Below are 23,999 nucleotides of genomic sequence, written 5' to 3' on the forward strand. Positions count from 1 at the left end.
TGGGGGGGGGGGGGGGGGGGGGGGGGGGGGTATCTCACCTTGGTGTCCTCATCCAAGGGAATGTATGCCATTTCCTTGCATGGATCAAATAAGCTGTATTTTGCACTCTTACTGAAAATGTTCTGCATCGCGCCCACATAAACAGCCGCTAGAAGAGGAGTCATCCCGAACTTTGCAAGAGTAGGTGTGAGGGGGGCACCAAACAAAATCAGGGAAAAGAAGCCAACTCCCGTAAGGAGCAAGACGGATGGTGTTATCTTTGCTGCTACTCCCCAACCGTACTTGTCAAAGATCCATTGGCTTACCAACATCATTGAAAAAGTTGCAATTCCGGTAGCAGTTGAGAAATCGCCCATGAAAGATGAATACTCATTTGGGCTTGGGAACTGCAAAATATGTGCACAAAAGAGAAAACTAGTTCAAAAATGGGATGGGAAATTAACAAAAATGACATCAAAACACGAGGGCTTTCTAAATAGTTACCTGAGCTTTGAGCTTCGATTTCCATGTAACCTCAACAAGGTTGATGCTTATGCCATATGCTACCACCAATGTCGCCAGATTCCTAATATATTTTGAAGACGCCAAGAACTTCAAGCTCTCCATTGTTCCCATATTAGGCTTCTCCTGCAAAAGAATTAAAATAGTTATTAGAGTAGTAAAAACACCTAAAAATCTAAAATAATGATCCTCTAATGCAATGTGTTCAAAGTGTTGATAATCTATAAATTAAAATTCTGATAGGGCCAGTTACAGAAGTTCTAGAGGAGACATCAGTTCGTTAAGGAAAAAATATTGAAAGCAGAACAGTTTCGATTGATTACCTTCTTCTTTTGACTACGTGTAGGGAGAGAAACATTATGATTCACCCACCAATAAATAGAGCAGATAGCAAGCCCCATCAGAACCACAATAGTCATCATTCCTCTCAGGGATATGGCCCAACCATCAACTCCAGGACCCAAACTTTTTCTCAAATTAGAGAAGTACTTCACTGTACGGCCAGAGAAAATAAGAGCAACATTGGCACCAAGTCCAAACAAAGGATAGAACTTTTTAGCCTCATCAACTGTGGTTATCTGTAACAAAGTGATCAAAACAGTCCATCGTCAATTGGACAACAGTCTAATAGGAAAAAGTTGGAGGCATGGTCATAGAAAACATAGAGGAACAAGCGGCCTTTAAGTGTCAGAATAATTGCCTATGTATGTGCCGGTTCATTAACTATTACATCATACATCAAACATGTAATTAATCAAAATGAAACCCTATGAGCCATGTGTGACCATGTATTAAGAGTTCCAACCGGTGCAAATCTCCATCAGATGAACAGAGAAAGTCTAAAACTTAACATTTCAACATGGACAAATCAAAACAAAATGGCAACAACCACCACCCCCCCCCCCCTGCTTGGAAATCAAGTTCCTTCACTAGCTTCCATCCATAAATTGCACATAGAACAGAGATAATTGCCAACACTTTTGGTGAAATGAAGTTTCATGCTTAAAACTTGAACCGAAAAGATACAATACATCATGTAACCCAGTTTACTAAGCAGTTTGAAACAACCAAATGTCACAAGCAATAAAGCAAAGGTTACATATCAGATCAATGAATGGCTGCAGAATCCACCACACACCACTATGTTGCCATAATTATCACCAAAATCTAACAAGATAAATCACTTCTACAGCATAACATTTTATCACCCCAGATAAATCAATCATCATATAAACAAATAATTGAGCTATACCCTATTTCTGCTTCCTAGTATAGGACCGGAGCACAATTTATATATATTAAAGCATACATACAGCTATAGACAATAGACTAAAACCCATAATTAATAAGATACTGGGAAAGCATTACCTGATTAGCAAACCCCCAAAACAGGACAGAAACCACCACACTTCCCCAAAGCTCAGCCATGACATAGAACAAGCAGAAACTCCAGATCCTCAAAATTGCAATTGGCCCAAGGAACCTCGGACCCAGGACGTTTAGAAGCTTATCAGCAAGAGCTGTGGGGTGGAAATAATTGCTGAGGGGGTACAAAACGAACCCAAAAGCCCCAAAGAAAGCGATGAAGGGCAGAATAACAGTATAGAAAAGAGCCTGCTTGGACAACACATTAGCCAATTTTGTGTACAATAGCATGAACCCTATAGCCATGGGCAAATTCACCCAAGTTTTCAAGAAAGGAATAATCTCGGCGCTCGACCCTTTGGCCGTGACCACCAACACATCCTTGGTGTCCCTCAGGATTGTATAATTGAACAGGATACAAAAGAACATCAGCCCAAGGGGAATGATTTTCTTTAGGGTGTCAACTTCGACGCCCATAAATTTAGGCGACTCCGACGCCTTTTCTCCCCCCAACAACGGCTGCCCATCGGCCGACGCCGCCGCCGCCGCCTCGGCCCTACAGACAGGGAAACATCTCCCCCTCTGAGCAACCAACGAAGGCTTCGCAACAAAAGCTTGAAATTTCTGCAACCCACCGGCAGAAATAGACAACCCATCAAACGGTTTCGCCTTCAAACCATTCGGACCATTAAATCTATGCCTTAATCCCCCCTGTGGCACTGGGCCACAGAAAGCTCTGATTTTGGGCTTCGAAGGCAGAGAAAGAAGCCCTCTAGATTGTAATATGGCATCCATTTCTTTTCTTCACAAACTCCTCTCTCTGTGTTCCCTCTCCCTCTCTTTCTTTCCTTCCCTGTCTCGCAAACACCAAGAAATCCCCAAGATTTGACCTTTACTTCACGAGACGGGAGACGAGAGAAAGCGCATGAAACGGAGAAGGGGAGGGAGGGATAAGGCTGCGGATCCGGAAGGTTGAGAGGTCTTGCGAAATGCGAATACGCTATACAAAATCTATATATACTCCTCTTCTCTACCAAACCCTGCTCTGGAGACTGGAATAACGGGAGGCACAACGAGACAAAACTAGAAGGACAAAATAACAATTAACCAAAAATAAAATAAAATATCTATTCTATGCTCCATTATAATTTACTGCCTTATTGCTAGAAATTTAAATCATTGTTATTTTTAATTAGTAACTAAGTAATATTACTTACACACGTGCATTTATACATCATTATTATTAATTATTATACATAATACACGTGTTACTTTAAGAAAGTCAAATACTAAGAATATAGTTTGTAATTATTACCTAATTACCCGAATATGTGTAAATAACATTTATTTTATGATTTTTTCCGATGATCAAACTCATGACCTCCTATACAAGGGAGGTCACTACATGTCATTTTAGCACAAAGTATTTGCCATTTATTTTATGACTTAGCTAATAAAGTATCAAAATAAGGTAAACTAACCTATGTTGCATATTACTGATAGACTCAAACCATTGCTTAAGGCGGGTTAATGAGATGAAGAATAATATTCCTAAAAGATCACACTTAGGCCTTATCATCCATGAGTGTAAGAGCTTAAGGAAAACTTTGAATCTTCTGATTGTATTTTTATAAGGAGATTAGCGAACCAGATTATCCATAATCTAGCAAGGGTTGTTGGCTCTCAGTCAGACTCCCATTGTTGGGAGACTTGTCCCTCATGATTGTATTCGTTCCAATCCATGTTTCCTATCTTCCTTTAATAATAGTCTTTTTGTTTTGTAAAAAAAAAAAAAAAAAAAAAAAAAAAAAACTCTTCACTCTATATTTTTATAAAATTTTTCAAAGTTATTTAATTTAAAATTTTAAAGAATGAGGTTGAATAATATTTCGTAGCTTCTGAGTGTTTTGAACGGGAAGTTAATTGAACGGTTTTATTTTTATTAATAGACTAATAGTATAGGTTATAAATAAATTCAACATATTTTATGAAATAGGGAATTTTTTTTTATTTTTTTTGGTAAATTCATGGGGTCTTTCTCTGTCCGTTCAAATGACCAGGTAATCATCACTTGTGAGAATCGAACCGAATTCTTCAAAAATTCTTCCCACAAAAAGAGTTCATTTACCACTAGAAAATTTATTAAAGTACAACTATGCATGTTTTTGTCAAATAAAATACTTGACTGTACGGTGGATAGCCTCCGCCCTTGTAGCGTATCAAATTCATTATTGAGGACAGAACCACAGAACAGAATTATAATTATAAATTAATTATAAATCTGAAACCTACCAATAAATTTGTGTTTTGGTCGTTGCAGACCTTAGAGTAGGTGTGGGTGCGTTTGGTAATCAAAATTTATTATTTATATTTTGTTGTTTTATTTGGATTAATCTTAAATTCATAGGAGTATAGGACCTGCTTCTAGAATTACTGCGGAGGTAAAATTGCAAGTCGTGTAAGTTTTCATGTGTGCACAAGAGTCAAATTTATACTTTATACTTTCGAGTCTCGATCTCATGACCTCTCATATAGTCTATCATATGAGATAGTCATTACATGTCATTTGAGCACAAGGTGTTTGACGTTTTAATATATCATTATATCAATACATTTACATTATAAATATATTTTTAAATATCATTTAATCAATATGAATCTCCGATTTCAAATTACTTAAAAATATAATGTACTACGTAGCACTTATGAACATTTGTATTAAATACTAGTTATAGGATATTCATTGCGCAAATAAACTAATGTCCAATGTAAAAATTAAAATAAGAAAATAATTAATATAATTTTTGTATATGAAAGTTATAACCAATATAAAATAGAATTAGTTATTTTCAGTATAATTGATGGAATACTTCTCCCAAGTAGGGGTGTGCAATTTACCGAAAAATTTCGGCTAACCGACCGAACCGAAAAATTTCGGTTAACCATTAACTGAACCGAAAAATTCGGTTCGGTTAATGGTTAAAGGAATCTTGAAATTTCGGTTAACGGTTAATTCGATTCGAAAGGTCGGTTAACCGAATTTTTATATATATAGATAAATAATTAAATATAAATACTAAATACTAATTAGATTGAAGATTTGAAATTATGGATGTTTGAATATTTGAAGTTATGGATGATTTGTATTTTATTTTAATTGAATTTATTATTTTAGGTGTTATTTTTAAAATTTTATATGTTAGGTTTAAAAAGTTCGGTTAATCGGTTAACCGAAAAAAATTTCGGTGCGGTTGATTCAGTAACACATACTTCGGTTCGGTTAACGGTTAAAGGTTTTAAAATTTCGATTAATTTGGTTCGATAAAAACGGTTCGGTTAACCGAATGCACACCCCTACTCCCAAGTCCCACGGGCCACCCACAAACTTTTCTGAGATATACGTTGCCATTGTTGACTTGAAATCAAGCAAACTACACATCTCATAAGCTTCAATGCACCATTTTTTCTCATAAACCGCATCATTAAGGTCACCTACCAGGACCCATGAATCCACACACACAACAAAAAAAAAAAATCTTAATTAACGGTATCATATCATCTATGAAATATTTATATATCAATCATATGTAAAATACTTACTTTTATCATACATTAATTGACTAAAAGTTAAAAGTTTTGCCAAAAATATCATTTCTCTTATGTAAAATATCAAACTTTATTTTGGCCCAGTGGGGCAAGAGGCTCCAAAATATCTTAACCGCTAATCCTCTATAGTCTATGGCACATGCTCATGATAAATTTGTATCGTTGGTTTGCTGAACACGAGCAGCATAGTATATTGGAATTGGTCCCCCACGATATGGACGGCTTTCCAAGGACCTGCAAAAACCACGTGAATCCTCCTACTACCACCGCAACCCAACCTATCGCCGTCGCAGACACTTTACTATCTCATTCTTTTTTTTTTTTAATAACACATTTTCTAACTTCGGTAAATTATACTCGTATTATGTGCCACATAAAAGTCATGAACTCCCCTTAGACTTATAACGGAATAAATCTAATTTCAGTATTTAATATCAAATGATATACTTATGAATACGATAAGCCTGATTCAAACCTAAATCTCTAATATTCGTGACATAAATTGAAACATTACTTTATTACTGAATAGTGAATCTTAAGTGACGCTTCTCACTAGACAAATGCCTTGGACTAATTCTTTTTTCTCATGACATTTATAATTTGTATGGTTCACATAATGAATTTTGAAAGAATAGAGATTTGTACGAAGTCAGAGGGCCAGCCTTGAGCATATCTGCCCAAAACCATTGCACATGGCCCCAAAAATTGGGGTTCAATTGTAAAAAAAACTATATATATATATACACACACACACATTACCTTTTTTTTTTCTTTTTTTTTTTTTTAAGAAAAAAGAGAGAGAATTTTTTTGAGTACAGAGAGAGAATTTAAAAAGTATATTCCTTAACTCTCTATCCATAATCCCTACTACTACTAGTATACTTGATACAAAATCAGATTCATACTACTACTATTAGGATACATGTTCATATCTATCTATACTTCTATACTATTAATAAAAACAAAATCTTACATTTTAACTTTTTGCCTAAAATACTCCTACACTAGGAAGGTTTGTCTAATATTGTCAAACTAATTTTTCTTATGCGTGATGCACAAAAAAATAGGTGCCTAATATTAATATTTTGTATTAAATTTTAAAATTTGTTTAAATTTTAATATAGTAAAAAATAATAATAATACTAATAATAATAATGTAAAATATTTTTATAAATTGGATATTTATATTTTAAAAAATAACTGACATATAACTCTAATATTTAATGTGTATATATTATTATTATTATTATTATTATTATTATTATTATTATTATTATTATTGAAGAAGATAAGAAAATATATTGTGGATGCATGTGCATAGTAACAATAGTGGAAAAGATAACGGAAGTTATAACGGTAGTGGTATATTTGTCCAAAATATTATGTAGTACAACATTTATAGCATAATGTACAAAAAAGCTTAACGGAAAAAACAGACGTAAATGAGGGTATAATCTTCATTCACATTTATTATATTTTTAGATTAGATATGATAATACAATTCTTATTCGTATTACAATTGTACATAACTTAGCATTTTATACGGAGTAACATTTTACTAAATATAAATAAAAATATTGAATATGAGAGGCCAACAGCCCAACAATAATTGGGCTGAGTTTTGCCCCATCTTCATCTTTTATTCACAACTTAATAAATATAATCAAGTCGAAGGATTAAGCGTCACTTCGCTCCGGCCCAAAGTTCTCTCTCCATCTTCATCCTTCCCCTGTTCCCTATTCCCCTATCTACCGATCTCTGAAATCTGAATCCATACTCGGCGAACTTCCTTCCGATCTCACGATGGGTGGCGATTCGAGCTCATGGTCGCGAGCGCTGACGCAGATCTCTCCCTACACCTTCTCCGCCATCGGAATTGCCATCTCAATCGGCGTTTCAGTTCTCGGTGCTGCCTGGTAAATCTCCTCTTCTATTTTCGCCTCTATTGATTCAATTTCCTGACGTTTTTCCTGTTTCCAATACCTTATCTCACCTCTAATTTTTGCTATTTAGGGGGATCTATATAACAGGAAGTAGTTTGATTGGCGCTGCGATCAAAGCCCCTCGCATTACCTCCAAAAATCTCATCAGGTATGTTTGTTTCGGGTTCTATTTCGTTTTTTGATGTTTTTTTCTCCCCCAGTATACCATTCGTTTTGAAAGCATTAGATTTTTCTTTTTGGAGAACGCATTAAACTTAGGATGTGTTTGGTTCATGGGTTTAGCTAGGAATGAGAATCAAAGTCACTGATATTGTTTGGTTTGGTTGACAGCTTTCTAGAATAGTACTATGGGATTTGATTACCCTTACTTAGAAAACTCATTCCCTAATAAAATAAGGGTTTAATCCCATTATTCCCCATCCTAATTGGTAATTTGATTTTTAAAATTGGATTAGTGCTTTTAGATTTTTGTTTTTTGTATTTTAAAAACCTTTATCCCTATTATAGGATCCTACATAACCAAACAACAAAATTTGTAATCATTCCGATTCCACCCTACTACTAAACATGCAAAATACTTTCACCAAAACCATTACCATTAACAAGTATTTGATTTCCATTCCGAGATTCCCATGTGCGAGCCAAACACACCCTAGATTTTTCTTTTTGGAGAAGGCATTAAACTTAGGGTGTGTTTGGAAAGCAGGAAAATGATTTCTGGAAAATGAGCTCATTTTCCAGAAAATATTTTCCTTTCTTGTGTTTGGCTGCAGAACAGAAAACTGTGTTGGTGTGTTTGGCTCATTTTCCAGAAAATGGGTAGGAAAATGAACAGAATTATATAATTGAATATTTTAATTAATTTGTTTAAATGTAACAACATTTATAACAAATATACAATCCAAAAAATAAAATAATCACAAAAAATCACAACAAAATAATATCTATCTCATAAAAAAAAATTAAAAAAATAATAAAAAATAAAAGTGGCCGACTGGTTTCAGATGTCAAATAAAAAAAATAAAACTCATAATATCTATCTCATAATAAAAAAATAAATTATTACTTAAAAACAAAAAGAAAAAGTTGAAGATGTCAAGAAGATGGGATGAAGATGAATAAGTTAAAGCATTTAGGAGGCCTAAGGAGATGGAAGAAGCAAAGGAGAAGGAAGAAGCAAACTTTGGAAAATGACTTCCCCCAAAAAAAAGGGGAAGTCATTTTCCATAAAATTGGGCTTATTTTCCATTGACCAAGAAGTTCATTTCCATTGACTCTATTTTCCCCCTTCTTCCCAAACACCAAAAACCCGGCCAGAAATCATTTTCCGGGTTTCCAAACACACCCTTAATGTATTGGAGACTGAACTTCCAAGTGTATTCTAATTTTTATTGGTATAATTTATCACATATTAATTCTTAATTTGATGGGAATCTGTTCAGGGGGAATGAATAGGATTCAGTTGTAGCCCTTTTCACTAAGATAGTCAGTCATATGGAACAACTTTTGCTCTAATTGTTAACACTACTATTTTGATTAATTTATCTTCAGAGAGTACAGAAAACTGCAAATCCACAGAAAAGAATATTGTCACTGATAGCAATGGAATAAAAATCACAATGCTGAATACTTCTTTCTCTAGGAAGTATGATGTAGGTAAAATAGTGGAAATTGTGTTGTTCCTTAAGAATTCTAGATAAAAGGCTCTCTATAGTCATCATCAATGCCCATATACATTAGTAGACTTACAGATTGGAGACAAGAACCACAAATTGTATAATTCAACTGAAAGAAACTGAAATTGCTCAATTTTCATTCATGTTTTAGTTCTTCGTTCAATCTAGTCCTAGTTTCTGCCGTTTCATAATAGTCGTTTGTGCTTGGATTTTTTTAGTGTTTGGATTCAAATCCTTGATTCCTTGTTAACATTTTAAATTTTAATGAATAATACCAATTCTAAGCCACTGCTATAGCTGTGCATCATATCTCCACCTTTCTTCATGCACCAGTCTTATATGTTACTTTTATGATTAATGCTATATACCCCTCCTATTTTTCTCCTCCAATTCATCCCTCATGACGTCAATATCTAATTGGTGAGTAAGTTCTCTTTTTAATTAGTGGTGGGGTTAGCCCATTCATGGAAGCCACATCAGGAGATAAATTATTGGAGGGGAAATTTAGGAGGGGAATAAAGAGTTTTCCTACTTTTATTTCAAATGCAACCCCAAATATTTCTCATCCCAGAAGTTGTTTGAATTTCCACTTTAAAGTGTAATTTAACTAATATATGAAGTTCCGGCAATGGCTAAAACTGTTTTCCAACCTAGATTGATTAGTTGAATTTGACTAAAGATTTTCAACAGTGGAAACATTTTTAGACAGGAGTATAATTTAAAGATTTCCAACACGGTGGAAATACCAGAAAAGGGAGTGTAGTTTGTAATATTTCCAAATTCCAATGCCACTGCATAGCTTTATAGCTTATGTGCTTATGCTCCACTTTTTTCAGTGTAATTTTTTGCGAGGCAGTTGCTATTTATGGTGTCATTGTGGCTATCATTCTCCAAACGAAGCTTGAGAGTGTTCCTTCCTCCCAGATGCATGCATACGAGTCCCTCACAGCTGGCTATGCAATTTTTGCCTCAGGGATAATTGTTGGCTTTGCCAATCTTGTATGCGGGTAGGCTAAAATGTTTCTGCTTTTTCATCATATGCTATCCCATTACATTTTAGTAATAGTCCCAAAAGAATTTTGTTTTTTCATCATATACCATCGCATTACATTTATTCTTCCAACGTTTCTGATTATTTTTCCTTCATCTTCTAACAGGCATTACATTTATTCTTCCTTCATCTTCTAACAGGCATTACATTTATTCTTCCAACGTTTCTGATTTTCTTCCCTTCATCCTCTAACAGGCTGTGCGTTGGAGTGATTGGTAGCAGCTGTGCTTTATCTGATGCACAAAACTCCACACTTTTTGTTAAGATTCTGGTGATTGAGATTTTTGGTAGCGCGCTGGGGCTGTTTGGTGTCATTGTGGGAATAATCATGTCAGCTCAAGCATCATGGCCATCCAAGGCATAGTGAGTTATGTAGGCTATTTTGTGCAGTGTAATAACAGTCTTCTACTCCATCTCTCTTCTTGTGTGTTCTGTATTATTTGCATTTGCGCACGTATCTCGGAATCAATAATCTGTGTTATTTGAAGTTTACAATAATAAGCTATTATGCTATTTTTGGCTAACTTGAAAAAGCTTATTGTATTTGATTTCAGAATACATAGGATATAGTTCTTGTTATTCTAAAGTAAACAGCTGATACAACTGCGTCTGCATTTATCACCCTTAGCATTATGCATTATGCATTATGCATTATGCATCATGTTTTGGTCCATATTTGGCAGCTCTTTCATCAAGCCATGCCTTGACATCAGCCAAAACTCGATTGGCATCCTCATTGGGCTCGCCTTGGATCAAGGAGTGATACAGTCCCTCGTACAGCTTCAGGGTCTTGTCCTCACTCCTTGCCTTCTCGTACAGCATTTCTGCTCCGGCAGGAGATGCGACCCCATCGGCTGTTCCGTGTGCTACCAGAAACGGTACAGTGATCTTGTCGAAATTTTTCTGAACATACTCGGTTTTATTGGCTATTTCCCTCATGGTTCCGACCCTCGGCTTTCCTACGTATTTCCTTGGATTTCTGGCCATGATCTTTAGCTTGTCAAGGTCTCTAATGGAGTTCCCCACAGCTTCCTGGTTTGGCATCGCTGCCCATGTATCGGCCTGCCCGAAGAGCAGGCCGTACATGAACAGGAGCGCCTTGGAGGGCTTCCTGTTCTCAGGGATGACGAGAAGTGGAGACGATAAGATGAGGCCGGTCCAGGTTCCGGGTTCCGACTGGAGATACATGAGCGTGGTGATCAGCCCGCCCATGGACTCCCCGAACAAGAAGGCCGGCAAGTCCTTATACTCTTCACTATACCTCACGCTCTTGAAGAAGCAGAGGGACGTGGCTGCCACTTTTTCCATGTCCCCGATGTAGCCGCGGATGCCTTCAGAACGGCCGTGGCCGAGGAGGTCGGCGGTGAAGACGTGGTACCCCCACGTTGCAATACTTATGCATATCCTCTGGAAAAGCCAGCCGGAGTCGGTGCCGTAGCCGTGGGTCATGAAAACAGTGGCTTTCACTGGTTGGGTCTCGTCCAGGGGACGAAATGACTGCGTGAAGATGGTTCCGTTAGGAGTGTCGAAATAGGAGTGGGTGTGGCGCACACCTTGGGAGGCGTAGTACTCCTCCTCCGGCATGTCGCCCCAGAAGTTTGGGGGCGGTTGGGTGGCTTCCGATTGCATTTTGGATGGTGGTGATTACTACCTACCATTGCAGAATGGGCAATGGTAAGTAATTAAGTAGTCAGTAGTGGAGTGGGTCAAACGGAGGGTGACACGTGCAGTGTTAGACCAGCAAAGACAAACAATGCAAGAGTCAGCACAGACACTTGTCAACAACTACCGAAGAAAGGTGATGTTGAAATTTGTCTATCTAGTTGCGTATTAACAATAAATACGCAACTAGATAACATGTTTAATAATAAACTCAGGCCGTTGTGATTTAGTAATCCTAAGATTATAAATTTAACTCCTGCTTCTTGCTTCTTGATTTGAGTGATTTTTAGCCTCATAAGTTTAATGCTTGTTTCTTCTTGGTTTGAGCGACTTCCAGCCTTATAAGATTATTATATAAGTTTAACGCCTACCTCTTGATTTGAGAGCTACTCCTAATAGGAGTAGTCTATTGACCTTTCTAATTTGAACCAATAAATTATATATAACTTAAACTAGTTTATCTTATTATATAGTCCTTTGCCGTAGGGTTATAAGATGAAATTATCCAAACACCTTCGAATAGTGGTTCCCTCAAAAATAAATCTACTGTAGTTGTCGCACATACACTTGCACTTACTCATAACTAGCCCAGCCAAGTTCCAACATTTTCATTCTTTCGGGTCAAATCAAGATCTTATGTGATAGCATAAAATAAAATTAAAATGGGAAGTAGAGATTTAGAGTTACATTAGGAGATAAGAGTAGAGGAGGTGGAAATGCATTAACGACAGTCTGATGAGTTATCTGAGTGATTGTATAAAAGTACCCTACTAGGAGTATAGAAGATGTCCCTTAATCGGGTAGAGGAATTCTATTTATATTATAGGATTGAGCCGCATCCGACTGCATTTTGGATGGGCAATGAAAAGTATTGAATAGTGGAGTGAGTTAAACGGATCGGAGGGTGAGAGATGAGAGTTAGTTGTTAAACATTCCATGAGTACACGTGCAGAGTACGTGTTAAAACCAGCAAAGATAAACAATGCAAGAGTCAGCACAGACACTTGTCAACAGCAACCCAAGAAAGGTGATGTTCAAATTGGGCAGTACATGTCTATCTACTTACTTGCCTATTAACAAACAAGTTGGTTAAGTTGTTGATTTGATAACCATAAAATTATCTCATTGGTCAGATTGTTGATTAATAACGTAACCACTTTACAGTATATGGCAACTCCAATCAAGTTGATCAAATTGTTAATTTGAAAATCATGAGATTACTGTTGGCCTTCTTGATTTGTAGTCTTTAGTTGTCTAGAGTCACAAGGTGAAAATTACTTAGTGCATACCCTCAAGTAATGATTACGAGTTTCCCTCATCACTCAAAAATAATAATAATAACTTATTTGTAGTTGTCGCATACTTGCACAGTAGTTGCACTTACTAGTAACTGGATTTTGAAAATTAGCCCAAGTTCCAACATTTTTGTACCTTCGGGTCACAATCAAAATCTTATGTGATAGCGTAAATTGAAATGGAGAGTAAATGTTTATAGTCACTATGCGATAAAGAGAAGGTGTGAAAATACATTAACGAATGTACTCTGGTCTAATGAGGATTAGAGTTGTCCAAGTGATTTTTACAAGAATAAGAGTAAGTACAACATTAGACTATAGAAGATGTCCATTAAGCGGATAGAGAGATCCTATTTATACAATAGGCTTGACTAATTGATATGATAACTATTGGTTGGAGGAAGATGATGGTTTGTTAGCTCACTTGTTATTTTGTTAATCATATCAGCTGATACGTTCATCAAGTATCAGTTTCCTGTTATCTTATACGCATACAATCTTAGTCACTCTCAATCATTAGATCTTTCATAGTTAAGAGCATCTACACTAGAAGATAATTTGAGATTATTGGAATAGTGCAAAAACAAAAGGGTGAGTTTAAAGAGATGTGGTGTTGGGTTATTTCTCAAAACAAACTCATGTAAAATGTCAGAACAAACTCCTGCAAAAGCAAGTCAGTATGTATCCAACTTATTATTCAGTAGGTATGTTTTTTTTTTTTAATTTTTTTTTATATTAATGGGTAATTAAAATTTAATGGAATATTCCGTTACTAAAGTTAATACTAACGGAATGTGTGGTTATTTAAGCGGAGAAAAATAATATAATAGATGGTAAAGAAAGAAAATTATAAAAAATTACTAAAATCAAAATAATATGAATCATTTGTTTAAGTAAATAAATTACTAATAACATTTTTTCTTCTCGTTAGAGCCATAACTTTATTGACTCTTATTAAAATTATAGATTAAGTATTGCTTTCACATGAGAATATATACCTACTATTATACGTAAAAAAGAATAGTGATATTTGCAAATAAAATACCAGCATGTTTGGTGGATAGAATATTTTTTTTGGTGGATAGAATATGAATTCCAATTCATTGTTTGATTTGTCAAAGAAATAGACTTCAAAAATTATATATATATATATAACTTTTGATATTTGATTATATTAAAGAATAGAAATGCATATATATGGGGGTTTAGGTGAGAATATTTTTTCTGTAAAGAGTGTCGACACATCGACATCATCTATCTTGAGAAATCAAAGGCTAATTTAGGGATCTTATTATTACTAAATTTTTAAGTTTGCAATAATTATAAAATAAACATCACTCGGAAAAGTTTTCAATAATTATAAAATTAATTTCGATATTTATTTTTTGTTTTGTTTTTTTTTTTTTTTGTTTTTACTAAAACTCTAATTTGAGGATAGTATTGTCTATATTTGTAATTGACCTACGTGTAGTTTTCTCGGGCAATATACTAGTGGGCACATATGGACCTTTGTAAGTATGCATTTGAACTTTCGGTCCTCATTGCTTGGTTTTTGTGGTATGTGTGTACTTCGTTGTAGCCTAGTGTGCATTTTGTGTTCATGTGATGCGCATGTGTGTGCATTGTCTACTTGGCATGTCTGTACTATAGTATGTATGTGTGCGCATTTGCTTGTGGTAGTGCATGATGCGTATGTATGCATCTCAATGTGAACGTGTGTGCAGTGCAATTCTAGAGTGTACATAATGTAATGTATAAGTGTAACGTGTGTGTACGTACTTCTAACGACATTTTACGATGCACACGATATTGTACATGAGAGCACACAGTCACCCACATCATAGCACAACACCCTATTCTATTGTCATCATGAATTTCTCCACCACTCTCAAGGAAGATAGCATGCATTTGCTCATTTTGAATTGATTCAATGTTGCTAGGCAAATCCTTCTCTGCTCCCTCCAATAGCTTCTTGATAATGCAGTTAGTTTCTTTTCGCTTATATGCAGAAGTCTTTAATTAGATAGAGGGCCAATTATATTGATAATAAGTGGCATTGGGTTTGTCTATATAGGCATTAGTTTTGTTTATGAAGGCATTGGTTTTCTACGCAAGCTATGTTATCTAATTACTCAATTATCTAATCTTACAATCATATTAACAATTCATTTATGAACAATACCAATTTACTGGGTTTGGATAGCTCTTCTCAGTGGTATTTGTCAATTGTCAATTCTATCTAACAAATACGCTGCACTACTTACATCCATGCGTTGTTTATCTCTCAATGCAATTTTATTTCTTCATTATTTTAATTTTCATTCCTACCTTCTCTCTCACTTTCAATGCATTACAACAAATTACAGGGCGGTCCAAAGGTTTTATAGGCCCCTAGGCAAAATTAAAAAAAAAAGGGTCCTATATGAAGAATTTGTTTTCGGATGATCAATTTGTTTACTTTTTTTTTGTTTTCACTTTCAGATAAATGTTTTTTAGGCAACATTGTATAAAAAAAAATTATAAAATCGATCTTAACAAAAAAAAAAAAAAAAAAAGAGGAACAAAAGCAGCTAGCACTTATATTCCGAATCAGCCAATAAAAAATCTTTAAGTATTTGAGTGGTTGGTGTAGCGTAGGCGCGAGTGCGCGACCGACGACCCTTATACTCCTGGGCGGCGTGAGCGATGGGTGTGCGACGTCTCTTTAAGTCTTTGTGAGTTCAGTTCTCTACTTCCAGAAACAATTAACATTTTTTTAATATATAATAAGTAATATTATATATATATATATATATATATATATATATATATATATATATTATATGTATGTATGTATGTATGTAATACTCCGTATATCTTATAGCCTATGGGCCCCCTATAGAGATGGGCCCTGGGCAGGTGCCCACCCTGAACCCCCAGAGCCGGCCCTGACAAATACATTCATTGAATTGGTCATGACATTGACAACTATTTATGGTATGAGGAGAAAATTTCGCCACTTATTTAATGTTCTTTTTCCTTTTTCCTCGCCTTTTAAGGGCATTTAATTATGATTTTTTGTAAACTTTAAAAGTGATAAAATTTTTATAGAGTTTTAATGACTTTCATAAAATATCTTTGAAGTGTTATAAATTTAATAGGAGTCTATAAAAAATATTTATAAATTTTAATTAATTTTATGGACTTTTTTATTTTAAGTCTACAAAAGTCATTAATATTTTAAATTGGATACATTCTTAAAATTTTTGGATGACTTCGATTCTTATTGTTTATAAATTTCTTACAAAAAATGTTATAATGTATCATAAAATTCTTATTTTAATGATTTCATAAAACTTTTATTCTATTTCCTCCTCCTCCGATCCACATCGATATTCTTAAGTCTTAACTTCATTATTTTTATCCATTATTGTAGAGTGAAATGCTATATGTCAATCCCTAATACAATATTAATAAGTTGCACCTACAAATAAAACTATTTCATGACAATATGAAATACACAAAATTTATAGTAACAAAATAGTACAAATAAAATATTTAAAAATATACTTCCTAGTTATGCAAAAATAAAAATTCTTAAACATAATAATAATAATAATAATTAATAATTATTATTATCATTATTATTATTATTATTATTATTATTATTATATTCAACCTAATATACTGCATAAAAAATTTGATGTTATGAACAACAGCAAGGTGCTGCTGCGCAACCTCAAATTTATGTTGCGAACAACTTCTCCTTGTTATTTGAAGTTCCAAATTGTTGTTGCTAACAGCAACCTGTTGTTCGCAACGTCAAATTGTTGCTACGAGTAGGGGGTTGCTGTTCAAAAAATGAAAAAAAAAATTATTACAAATATAAACATAACATATATAATAATAAAAAAAATTAAAACATACGCTTATTTACGCAAAAATCTTTAAAAGGCAATAAAAGTCAAAGATTGAATATTTCCCAAATTTTATATTATTAATTAGTTATCTGAACATTGTATTGTATATTGGTATATAGAAAAGGAAAATAGTACTTGCACTCCGAAATCTCACTCTCTACTTTTTCTTTCTAACTCAAAATTTTGATGTTGCATTTTTCTTGGGATTCACATGATAAAGATAACTTATCATCTCTTGTCATATCAAGAATTAAAAATGAGGAAGTAAAAATTGAGAGTCCATGTAAACATGTAGTAGAAGTGTAGAACTCTATGAAAAATGCTTCTCGGCCTATAATGAGTTAATACCTAATTTAGTCATCGACTATAGTGATTTTTCTCTATTTAGTCCTAAATGTCTTTTGGTGTTTAATTAGGTCTTCGACTTTGATAGTTTTAACCAATTGAGTCCTATGTTAAGATAGCTTGGTAATTTAATTTACCTTTATTAATATCATTTTTTTTTTTAAACAAATTTAGTCATCCACGATTTTAGTAATTTTACCCAAATGTATCTCAAACATAAAGTCAATTACATTATTTTTTCCAACAAAAATAATATCAATGATATTCACTAACATGTCGTTATCATTATATACAATGCTACTTTTTTTTAAAAAAAAAACACTTTTTGTTTGACTATCTCATGAGTTTAATAAAGAGTGTACGTAGAGCAATAACTAAATACCTACAAAATGAAAAAGAGTCTAATATGACAATATAACACGCAAAGAATTAAATATTGAAGTGTGATTTTATTTAACATGCGATACAATCCTTCAATAGTTCACAGATTTTCACATTAAGGTAAATTCACCTCATTATAGACATATATAGGCTTAAAATTTGGTGCGAAGGAGTTCCCAAGTGAAAGTTACAGATAAATCTCAGGTATTGATCATTCATTTAAGATTAACTATTTAAAAAAAAAAATCGACACCTACGATCTTTAAAAATGTGCACGAGAAGGCACAACAATGTGCATTGGAAGACAAAAATGTGCACGGGAAGGCACAAAGATGTGAACCAATTGAAAAGACTAAATTCAATATAGAATCTTCAACACAAATTATAAATGACCACAAATAATAAACTAACAAACAAGATTCAACTCAAATTAGTAATTAGTGATCAAGATGAACTGCACTTCTTAAAAAAAATCTCACACCTATATGTTCTTCAAAAAAGTGCACTAGAAGGTATAAAGATGTGAAATAATTATTGAAAAGTCTAAATTCAATAAAAGATCTTTAACACAAATCATAAAACGATCACAAAAAAATAAATGAGCAATACAAGATTCAACTCAAATTAGTAATTAATGATTCATTCAAGATCCACTACTCTTTAAATTTAAAAAAATAAAAATAAAAATCTGACACCTACAATCTTCAAAAATTTGCACTGGAAGGCACAACAATGTGCACTGCAAAGCATAACAATGTACACTCGATGGCAGAAACTGTGTGTTCTAGAAGAGACAACAATGTGCACTCAAAAAGGAAAAAATATACATTAGATGAAGGAAAAATTACATTGAAAGATTCAACAAATTAACTTATACAAAATTACTATAATGCCACCGTATTTACCCCTTCACGCCCTACCAACATGCACCAACACCACTCCACGCCCATATGATATGGGTGCAAGGTGAGCCTTGATGGCTACAGGCGTTGCCCCGTCAAAACTAGCAAAGCCCAATGGAGACTCCTGCCGGCAACCAGCACTACTTGGCGGGGCTTTAACATTTTGCAATTGAGTCCTTGTTTTCTATCCCTTCCGCTTTTTAAACCCTAACTTCCCTACCTCCCCACCTTTTGACCCCTAAACTTTTTCCCTTATGCACTTTACACCCCTTCGCTTTAGTCTTGGCACTCTCACCCCCTTAACTTTATTTCTCAGCGCACTTCACACCCCCAACTCTTTTCTATTTTTACATGGGCCCCAAATATTGCCAATGAATCCCAATCATTCTCTGGACCTAATTAAATTTAGTGGTGTCAAAATTTTGTAAAATACATATACCTATTTAACAATAGTTTTTCGGTGGTGTCAATTAACATGCATGCATCACTCTCGTCTACATAATTGCATGCCAATTAAATTATATTCTTTTTAAGAAAAATATTTTTAATTATCAATATATCATTGGCCGCATGCAAGCAATAAATGACAATAAATGATTAAAAAAACTAATTGAACAAATTTTACAATTCACAGTACAGTTACCTAAAAAAGAAATAAATCTGACTACTTTCTCAAATTTCAAGGGATCATATAATTCTTAATTAACCCAAAATTTCTCAAGTCAAAGCATGCACTAAATATGATTATAACAAGTTTATCACCTTTTAAATTGATAAGAAAGCTTAACATTTCTTGACTACCAAACCCACTAGGCTCTGGCAACTACTCCAACTTTTCCTGTGGGACTAGTTAAATTTATTCGACCAATCACTATAAAATCTTGTTTCCATATTAGTGTGGGAGTTCGAATCCCGCCGAGGATCTAGGGATCATTGTAAAATCTTAACTGAACAGAAATAATGAAAATTCATTGTGCTCAGAGGCAAGGAATGAGAACTTAAGGACTGATGAAGTGACTCACAATTTACCTACTCTAGCAGCTCTTGGGCAAGGATTTTGGGGGTTTTATTATTAGTCATCTAGCGTATGTTGGGAAACTATATGTATCAATCGTTATATCGTGAAGTCGTGAACCACTGAGATACATATTATTTTTTGTATATTGCAAATTTATTTTACTATATTACATGTTTATTTAATTTTTAATTTGTTCATTATATTTTGATACATATTCATTATTAGTGTATTACCTGCAAATAAACTTATATACACTAAAAATGAACCTGCAGTATATTAAAATAAACTTATATCAGTAGTCCATCTTAGACAATCTCCAAGGAAGACTGCAAAAAGACAAATTGGTAAAAAAGTATGATGAATTTCACCTCAAACGAAGACGTGATCGAAACAGAAAAGTTTTTACCGATGATGGACAGTGCACAAAATTTTATTCCTATTTTACCCTTGTATTTTTTTTATGTTAAATACTTAAACATAAATTATATCATTTAAAAGATCTCATCAATACAATTAAAACAAGACTAATATCAAATACTAGCTCCGTATATATTAATTAAAAGTTAAACTATATAAAACATAATTCTTTAACAAAATTAAAAGGATACATCCAAAATTATATTGTATGAAAATATTATTATTTACAGCACAGATTATATTTTATTTAAACTGATTAAATTCGAACTAATAAATTTTTAAATTTTGAAAAATCAAATTCTTTTAGTGTAAAATAACATTTAGTGTATAATATAATGCGGTTGTGATGAATAAAATTTAGCTGGTCAAAATATTCCTGATGTGATAACATAGATAGTACCCTTTCCAACTTGGCCTAAAATTTTCCACAGGGGAGTAGAGTTTGTGCCACAAGCATTCACGAGGTCCTCATGGTTTTCAACTACGATACAAAACAACATATATAATATAATAGTACAAATAACACATCAATATCTATCTGGGTGGCCTGGTCCCAAATCCCCAATATTCTCCATGCAACTCTCTGCAATTCAACGGAGTTATTTGCGTTGCAAATTTGCAACCATCAGCTGTAGCTGTGGCGCCAAATTCATACAATTTGTATATATGTGTGCTGATATTTATATAACCTCAATCGCTTCACTAGCCGATAAAATTATTGAGAATAGATAGACATATAAAGTAGGAATAAAACATAAGTATTCAAATCTTACCAACCTCACAAAGTACATGCATGCATGTATCATAAGATCAATTCAAGTACTCTAGAACCGCACAAAGTACATGCATGTATCATAAGATCAAGTACTCTAGTTGGGCAATTGAAGGAGACATATACCAAATTGGAAAGATTATTCTCGTCCATGCTTAGGGCATCCTCAATAGTGAGATTTTAGATCGGTTTTTGAGGTGCCAACTAAGAAAGATGAGAAGAAAAAAGAGAAAATTTTTTTTTGACATTTATAAATTAAGGAAAAAAAAAGGCCAAAACACACACTGTCCTTCACTATTAGGGGGCGTTTGGTTCAAGTTATGTAAGATTCCCAGGGAATGTAAGATAACCTCTCGATGAAGTTTTTAGCTATTGGAAGGGAATGTGAGATACACCCCGATTTCTTGGGTAATCTCACATTCCCTTATCTTATTCCTAATATTGAGCTTTTGGCATTTTAATCAATTTATCTTATTTCCGTTGTCTTATTTACCTAGTTCAATTTTAAACCAAACACAGGAATCTAACATTCCCAGTTATCTAATATTCCCAGCAATCTAACATTCCCTAAGGTAATATAACATTCCGTGAACCAAACGCCCCCTTAGTTGTTTTTCTCGGGGAGGGGGTTTAACAAATGTGAGGGGTGGTTTTTGGAGAGTTTTTTCTCCTGGAAATTCAGGGATTTTGGTAGTGGGGAGTGGGACTCACTGCCAAGTGAGCGCATGCCGTGCACACCCCCGCCGAGGCACGCCAATACAATTTTTTTTTTCAATTTTTATTTTGTTTGTTTTTTTTTCTTTTTTTTTTCCTCCACTCTATTTTCTCTTTCTTAGTTTACGCCTGCAAAATCTCCTAAAAAACCTACCACTATTAAGGAAAACCAAAAGTACCTACCACTATTCAATCATTATTGTACATTATTTAAGTACTGAAGGTACATTATTTGATAGTATATATAAAATAATGTATTAAACTACTAACTCTGTTACAATGTGCGCCTCCATTAAGGCCGAACCCACCCTCTTTCATATGAGGATTCAATCAGGTGCCACTAGACCACAAGGTCATTAGCAAAAAGGAAAAATGATGGTTTTAGTCCATTAATTATACTTGTATTATAGACTTAATCCATTAATTATTACTACCTTATACAAATTCTTCTCTTTAATTATGTGTAAAGTGATAGTTTTAATCCACCCTTGAAAAATTATGTTAAAATTAACAGTGTATTTCGAATTTTCAAATTATTGAATGACATATTGGTTATTTCATAAAGTTTTCTCAAATACCCTTTATTAAATCTTCAATATACTGATGTAAATTGTTTTTAGTTTCTAAGTTAAATGTTAATTTACTGGTTAAAAATAAATTTATCTTTCTAAATAATCAATTTATGATCATATCTATATGTTTGGTTGCATATCTCACTATTTCTACAATAGTGCAATATATGACCATTATGTCTTATTGGTAATGTTTTTATTTGTTAAAGAAATTCTTGAAGATCATTTAAGCAAAATGAATACTCAAATGGTAGACATTGATTTGTAAATTACAATATATGTATTTTCATATCAGCTTTTCTATGAATAAACAAATTAACTGTTTCATATCACTTTTTTTATATCAATAAATGATCTAATTTGTTTTTCTTTTGGGGTGATATCTTGTTGTAAACAGAAAATTAAAAATGCAATTGGCATTATATGATAGTACCACTATTTTTTTAAAAAATGAAAACGACATATGTATTGAGAGTGCTTATATATTGAAAACTCAGTCTAATCTATATTGACATAGAAATAACAAAGTATTTAAATTCATAATATTTATTTCAATAGATAATATTCAATAAATTTGAAAATCAAAATAAATTTAAAATTTTAGCTACGACAAAAAATTTGATATGACAACTTCAATGGTTAATTAATACAAAATGATATAAATAAAAAATGAATAAGATGTCTATTTTTTTTTAAGATAATAAGATGTCTATTTTAAAATGTAATATTAATATTAAAAGAATTTGTTAATGGTGAATTAAAATTTGTCCTCTAGCAATGTTTGCCTTATAAACACTTGGCAATTTGTCATTTGTGTTTTTAGGTCCGATCATGATCCAATCAAAAATTTGTGTACAACTAATTAATAAAGTGGATATGAGATTGTATCTGATTTTTTTTTAAAGAGAGAATACGTAATAAGAGTTTTTTAATTTTAATTTTATTTAAGCTAGAGGCTAGAGAGAAGATGAATATCCATCTAGATTGTACTTGCTTTCCGACCATGCATGAACTTGTTGTGAATGTCAGCTTATGTGAGGGGCACAATAATTGATTACCTGGCTTATTAATTATGTTGTAGGGCACATGCACATGATTTATGGTCAAACTCCAACAAATAAAAACCAATTTAATTTATTCCTCATAAACAACGTGCATAGTATATTTGTGAGCAGCATAATGAGTTATGTTACGTTAGAAGGTTTATTATTCTAACTCATAAAAATACATTATTCTAACACATAAAGTATATTATGTATATTTGTGTAGAGCATAAATTACAATTTTTTAAGGACAACATTTACAATACTAATAATTCAAATATGACATTGATAATTGGCATATTTGGGAGGAGCATAAATTACAATTTTTTTTTTGTTAGTTCAAAGTTATTACACTTATTTCTCAATCCAACTCTTTTTTTTTTTTTTGAAAACCAATCCAACTCTTTTTCCTTTTGATATTATATTTAACATTTTCTTATACTTCTTACATTGATTTTTTTTATATTTAATAGTACTTTAATGAAAATTTATATATATATATATATATATATATATATATATATATATATATATATAATGTATTAAAACTAAATTAAATATTAAAAATTAAATTATAAAAAATTTTAACCAAATCTCTTTAACCGATTAGACAAATAAAATAGAATGAGAGAGTATAAATTTAATTGTCAATGCATTATATACAAATTAAAAATAAAAAATCAAAGTAGTAAAATGAGTACACATGAGATGCGAATGGGGTGGCGGGTCTCTTCTAATTTAACAAATGAAGTTCATGTTCATTGCTTATGCCGTAAGTTCTTGTTTACCCGAAAAAAGAGTTAAGTCACATTTTATTACTCTTTTTTTTTTTCTCTT

At 33.1% G+C, this 23,999-nt stretch overlaps 3 protein-coding genes across 3 annotated transcripts in view; 1 reads left to right on the forward strand and 2 right to left on the reverse strand.

Annotated features, from left to right (window-relative positions):
- LOC115995798 (plastidic ATP/ADP-transporter-like) overlaps positions 1 to 2,661 on the reverse strand; it is a 3,760-nt gene extending 1,099 nt beyond the window's left edge. The window contains exons 1-4 of the mRNA XM_031234944.1: positions 1,870 to 2,661; positions 825 to 1,079; positions 484 to 627; positions 39 to 386 (exon numbers count right to left, since the gene is read on the reverse strand). Coding sequence (XP_031090804.1) covers positions 39 to 386; positions 484 to 627; positions 825 to 1,079; positions 1,870 to 2,661 — 1,539 coding nt within the window. The remainder of the gene's footprint in view (positions 1 to 38; positions 387 to 483; positions 628 to 824; positions 1,080 to 1,869) is intronic.
- Positions 2,662 to 7,145: 4,484 nt separating this feature from the next.
- On the forward strand, positions 7,146 to 10,666 carry LOC115996809 (V-type proton ATPase subunit c''1). The gene is made up of 4 exons (XM_031236227.1): positions 7,146 to 7,388; positions 7,486 to 7,563; positions 9,928 to 10,098; positions 10,338 to 10,666. The coding sequence occupies exons 1-4, from the start codon at positions 7,276 to 7,278 to the stop codon at positions 10,504 to 10,506; spliced, it is 531 nt and encodes a 176-aa protein (XP_031092087.1). The 5' UTR covers positions 7,146 to 7,275; the 3' UTR covers positions 10,507 to 10,666.
- On the reverse strand, positions 10,664 to 11,784 carry LOC115996808 (caffeoylshikimate esterase-like). Its single transcript, XM_031236225.1, has one exon. It carries the CDS (start codon positions 11,769 to 11,771, stop codon positions 10,794 to 10,796), a length of 978 nt encoding a protein of 325 aa, XP_031092085.1. The 5' UTR covers positions 11,772 to 11,784; the 3' UTR covers positions 10,664 to 10,793.
- Positions 11,785 to 23,999: the final 12,215 nt, after the last annotated feature.

Source organism: Ipomoea triloba, chromosome 11 (assembly GCF_003576645.1).
Source record: "Ipomoea triloba cultivar NCNSP0323 chromosome 11, ASM357664v1".
NCBI lineage: Eukaryota > Viridiplantae > Streptophyta > Magnoliopsida > Solanales > Convolvulaceae > Ipomoea > Ipomoea triloba.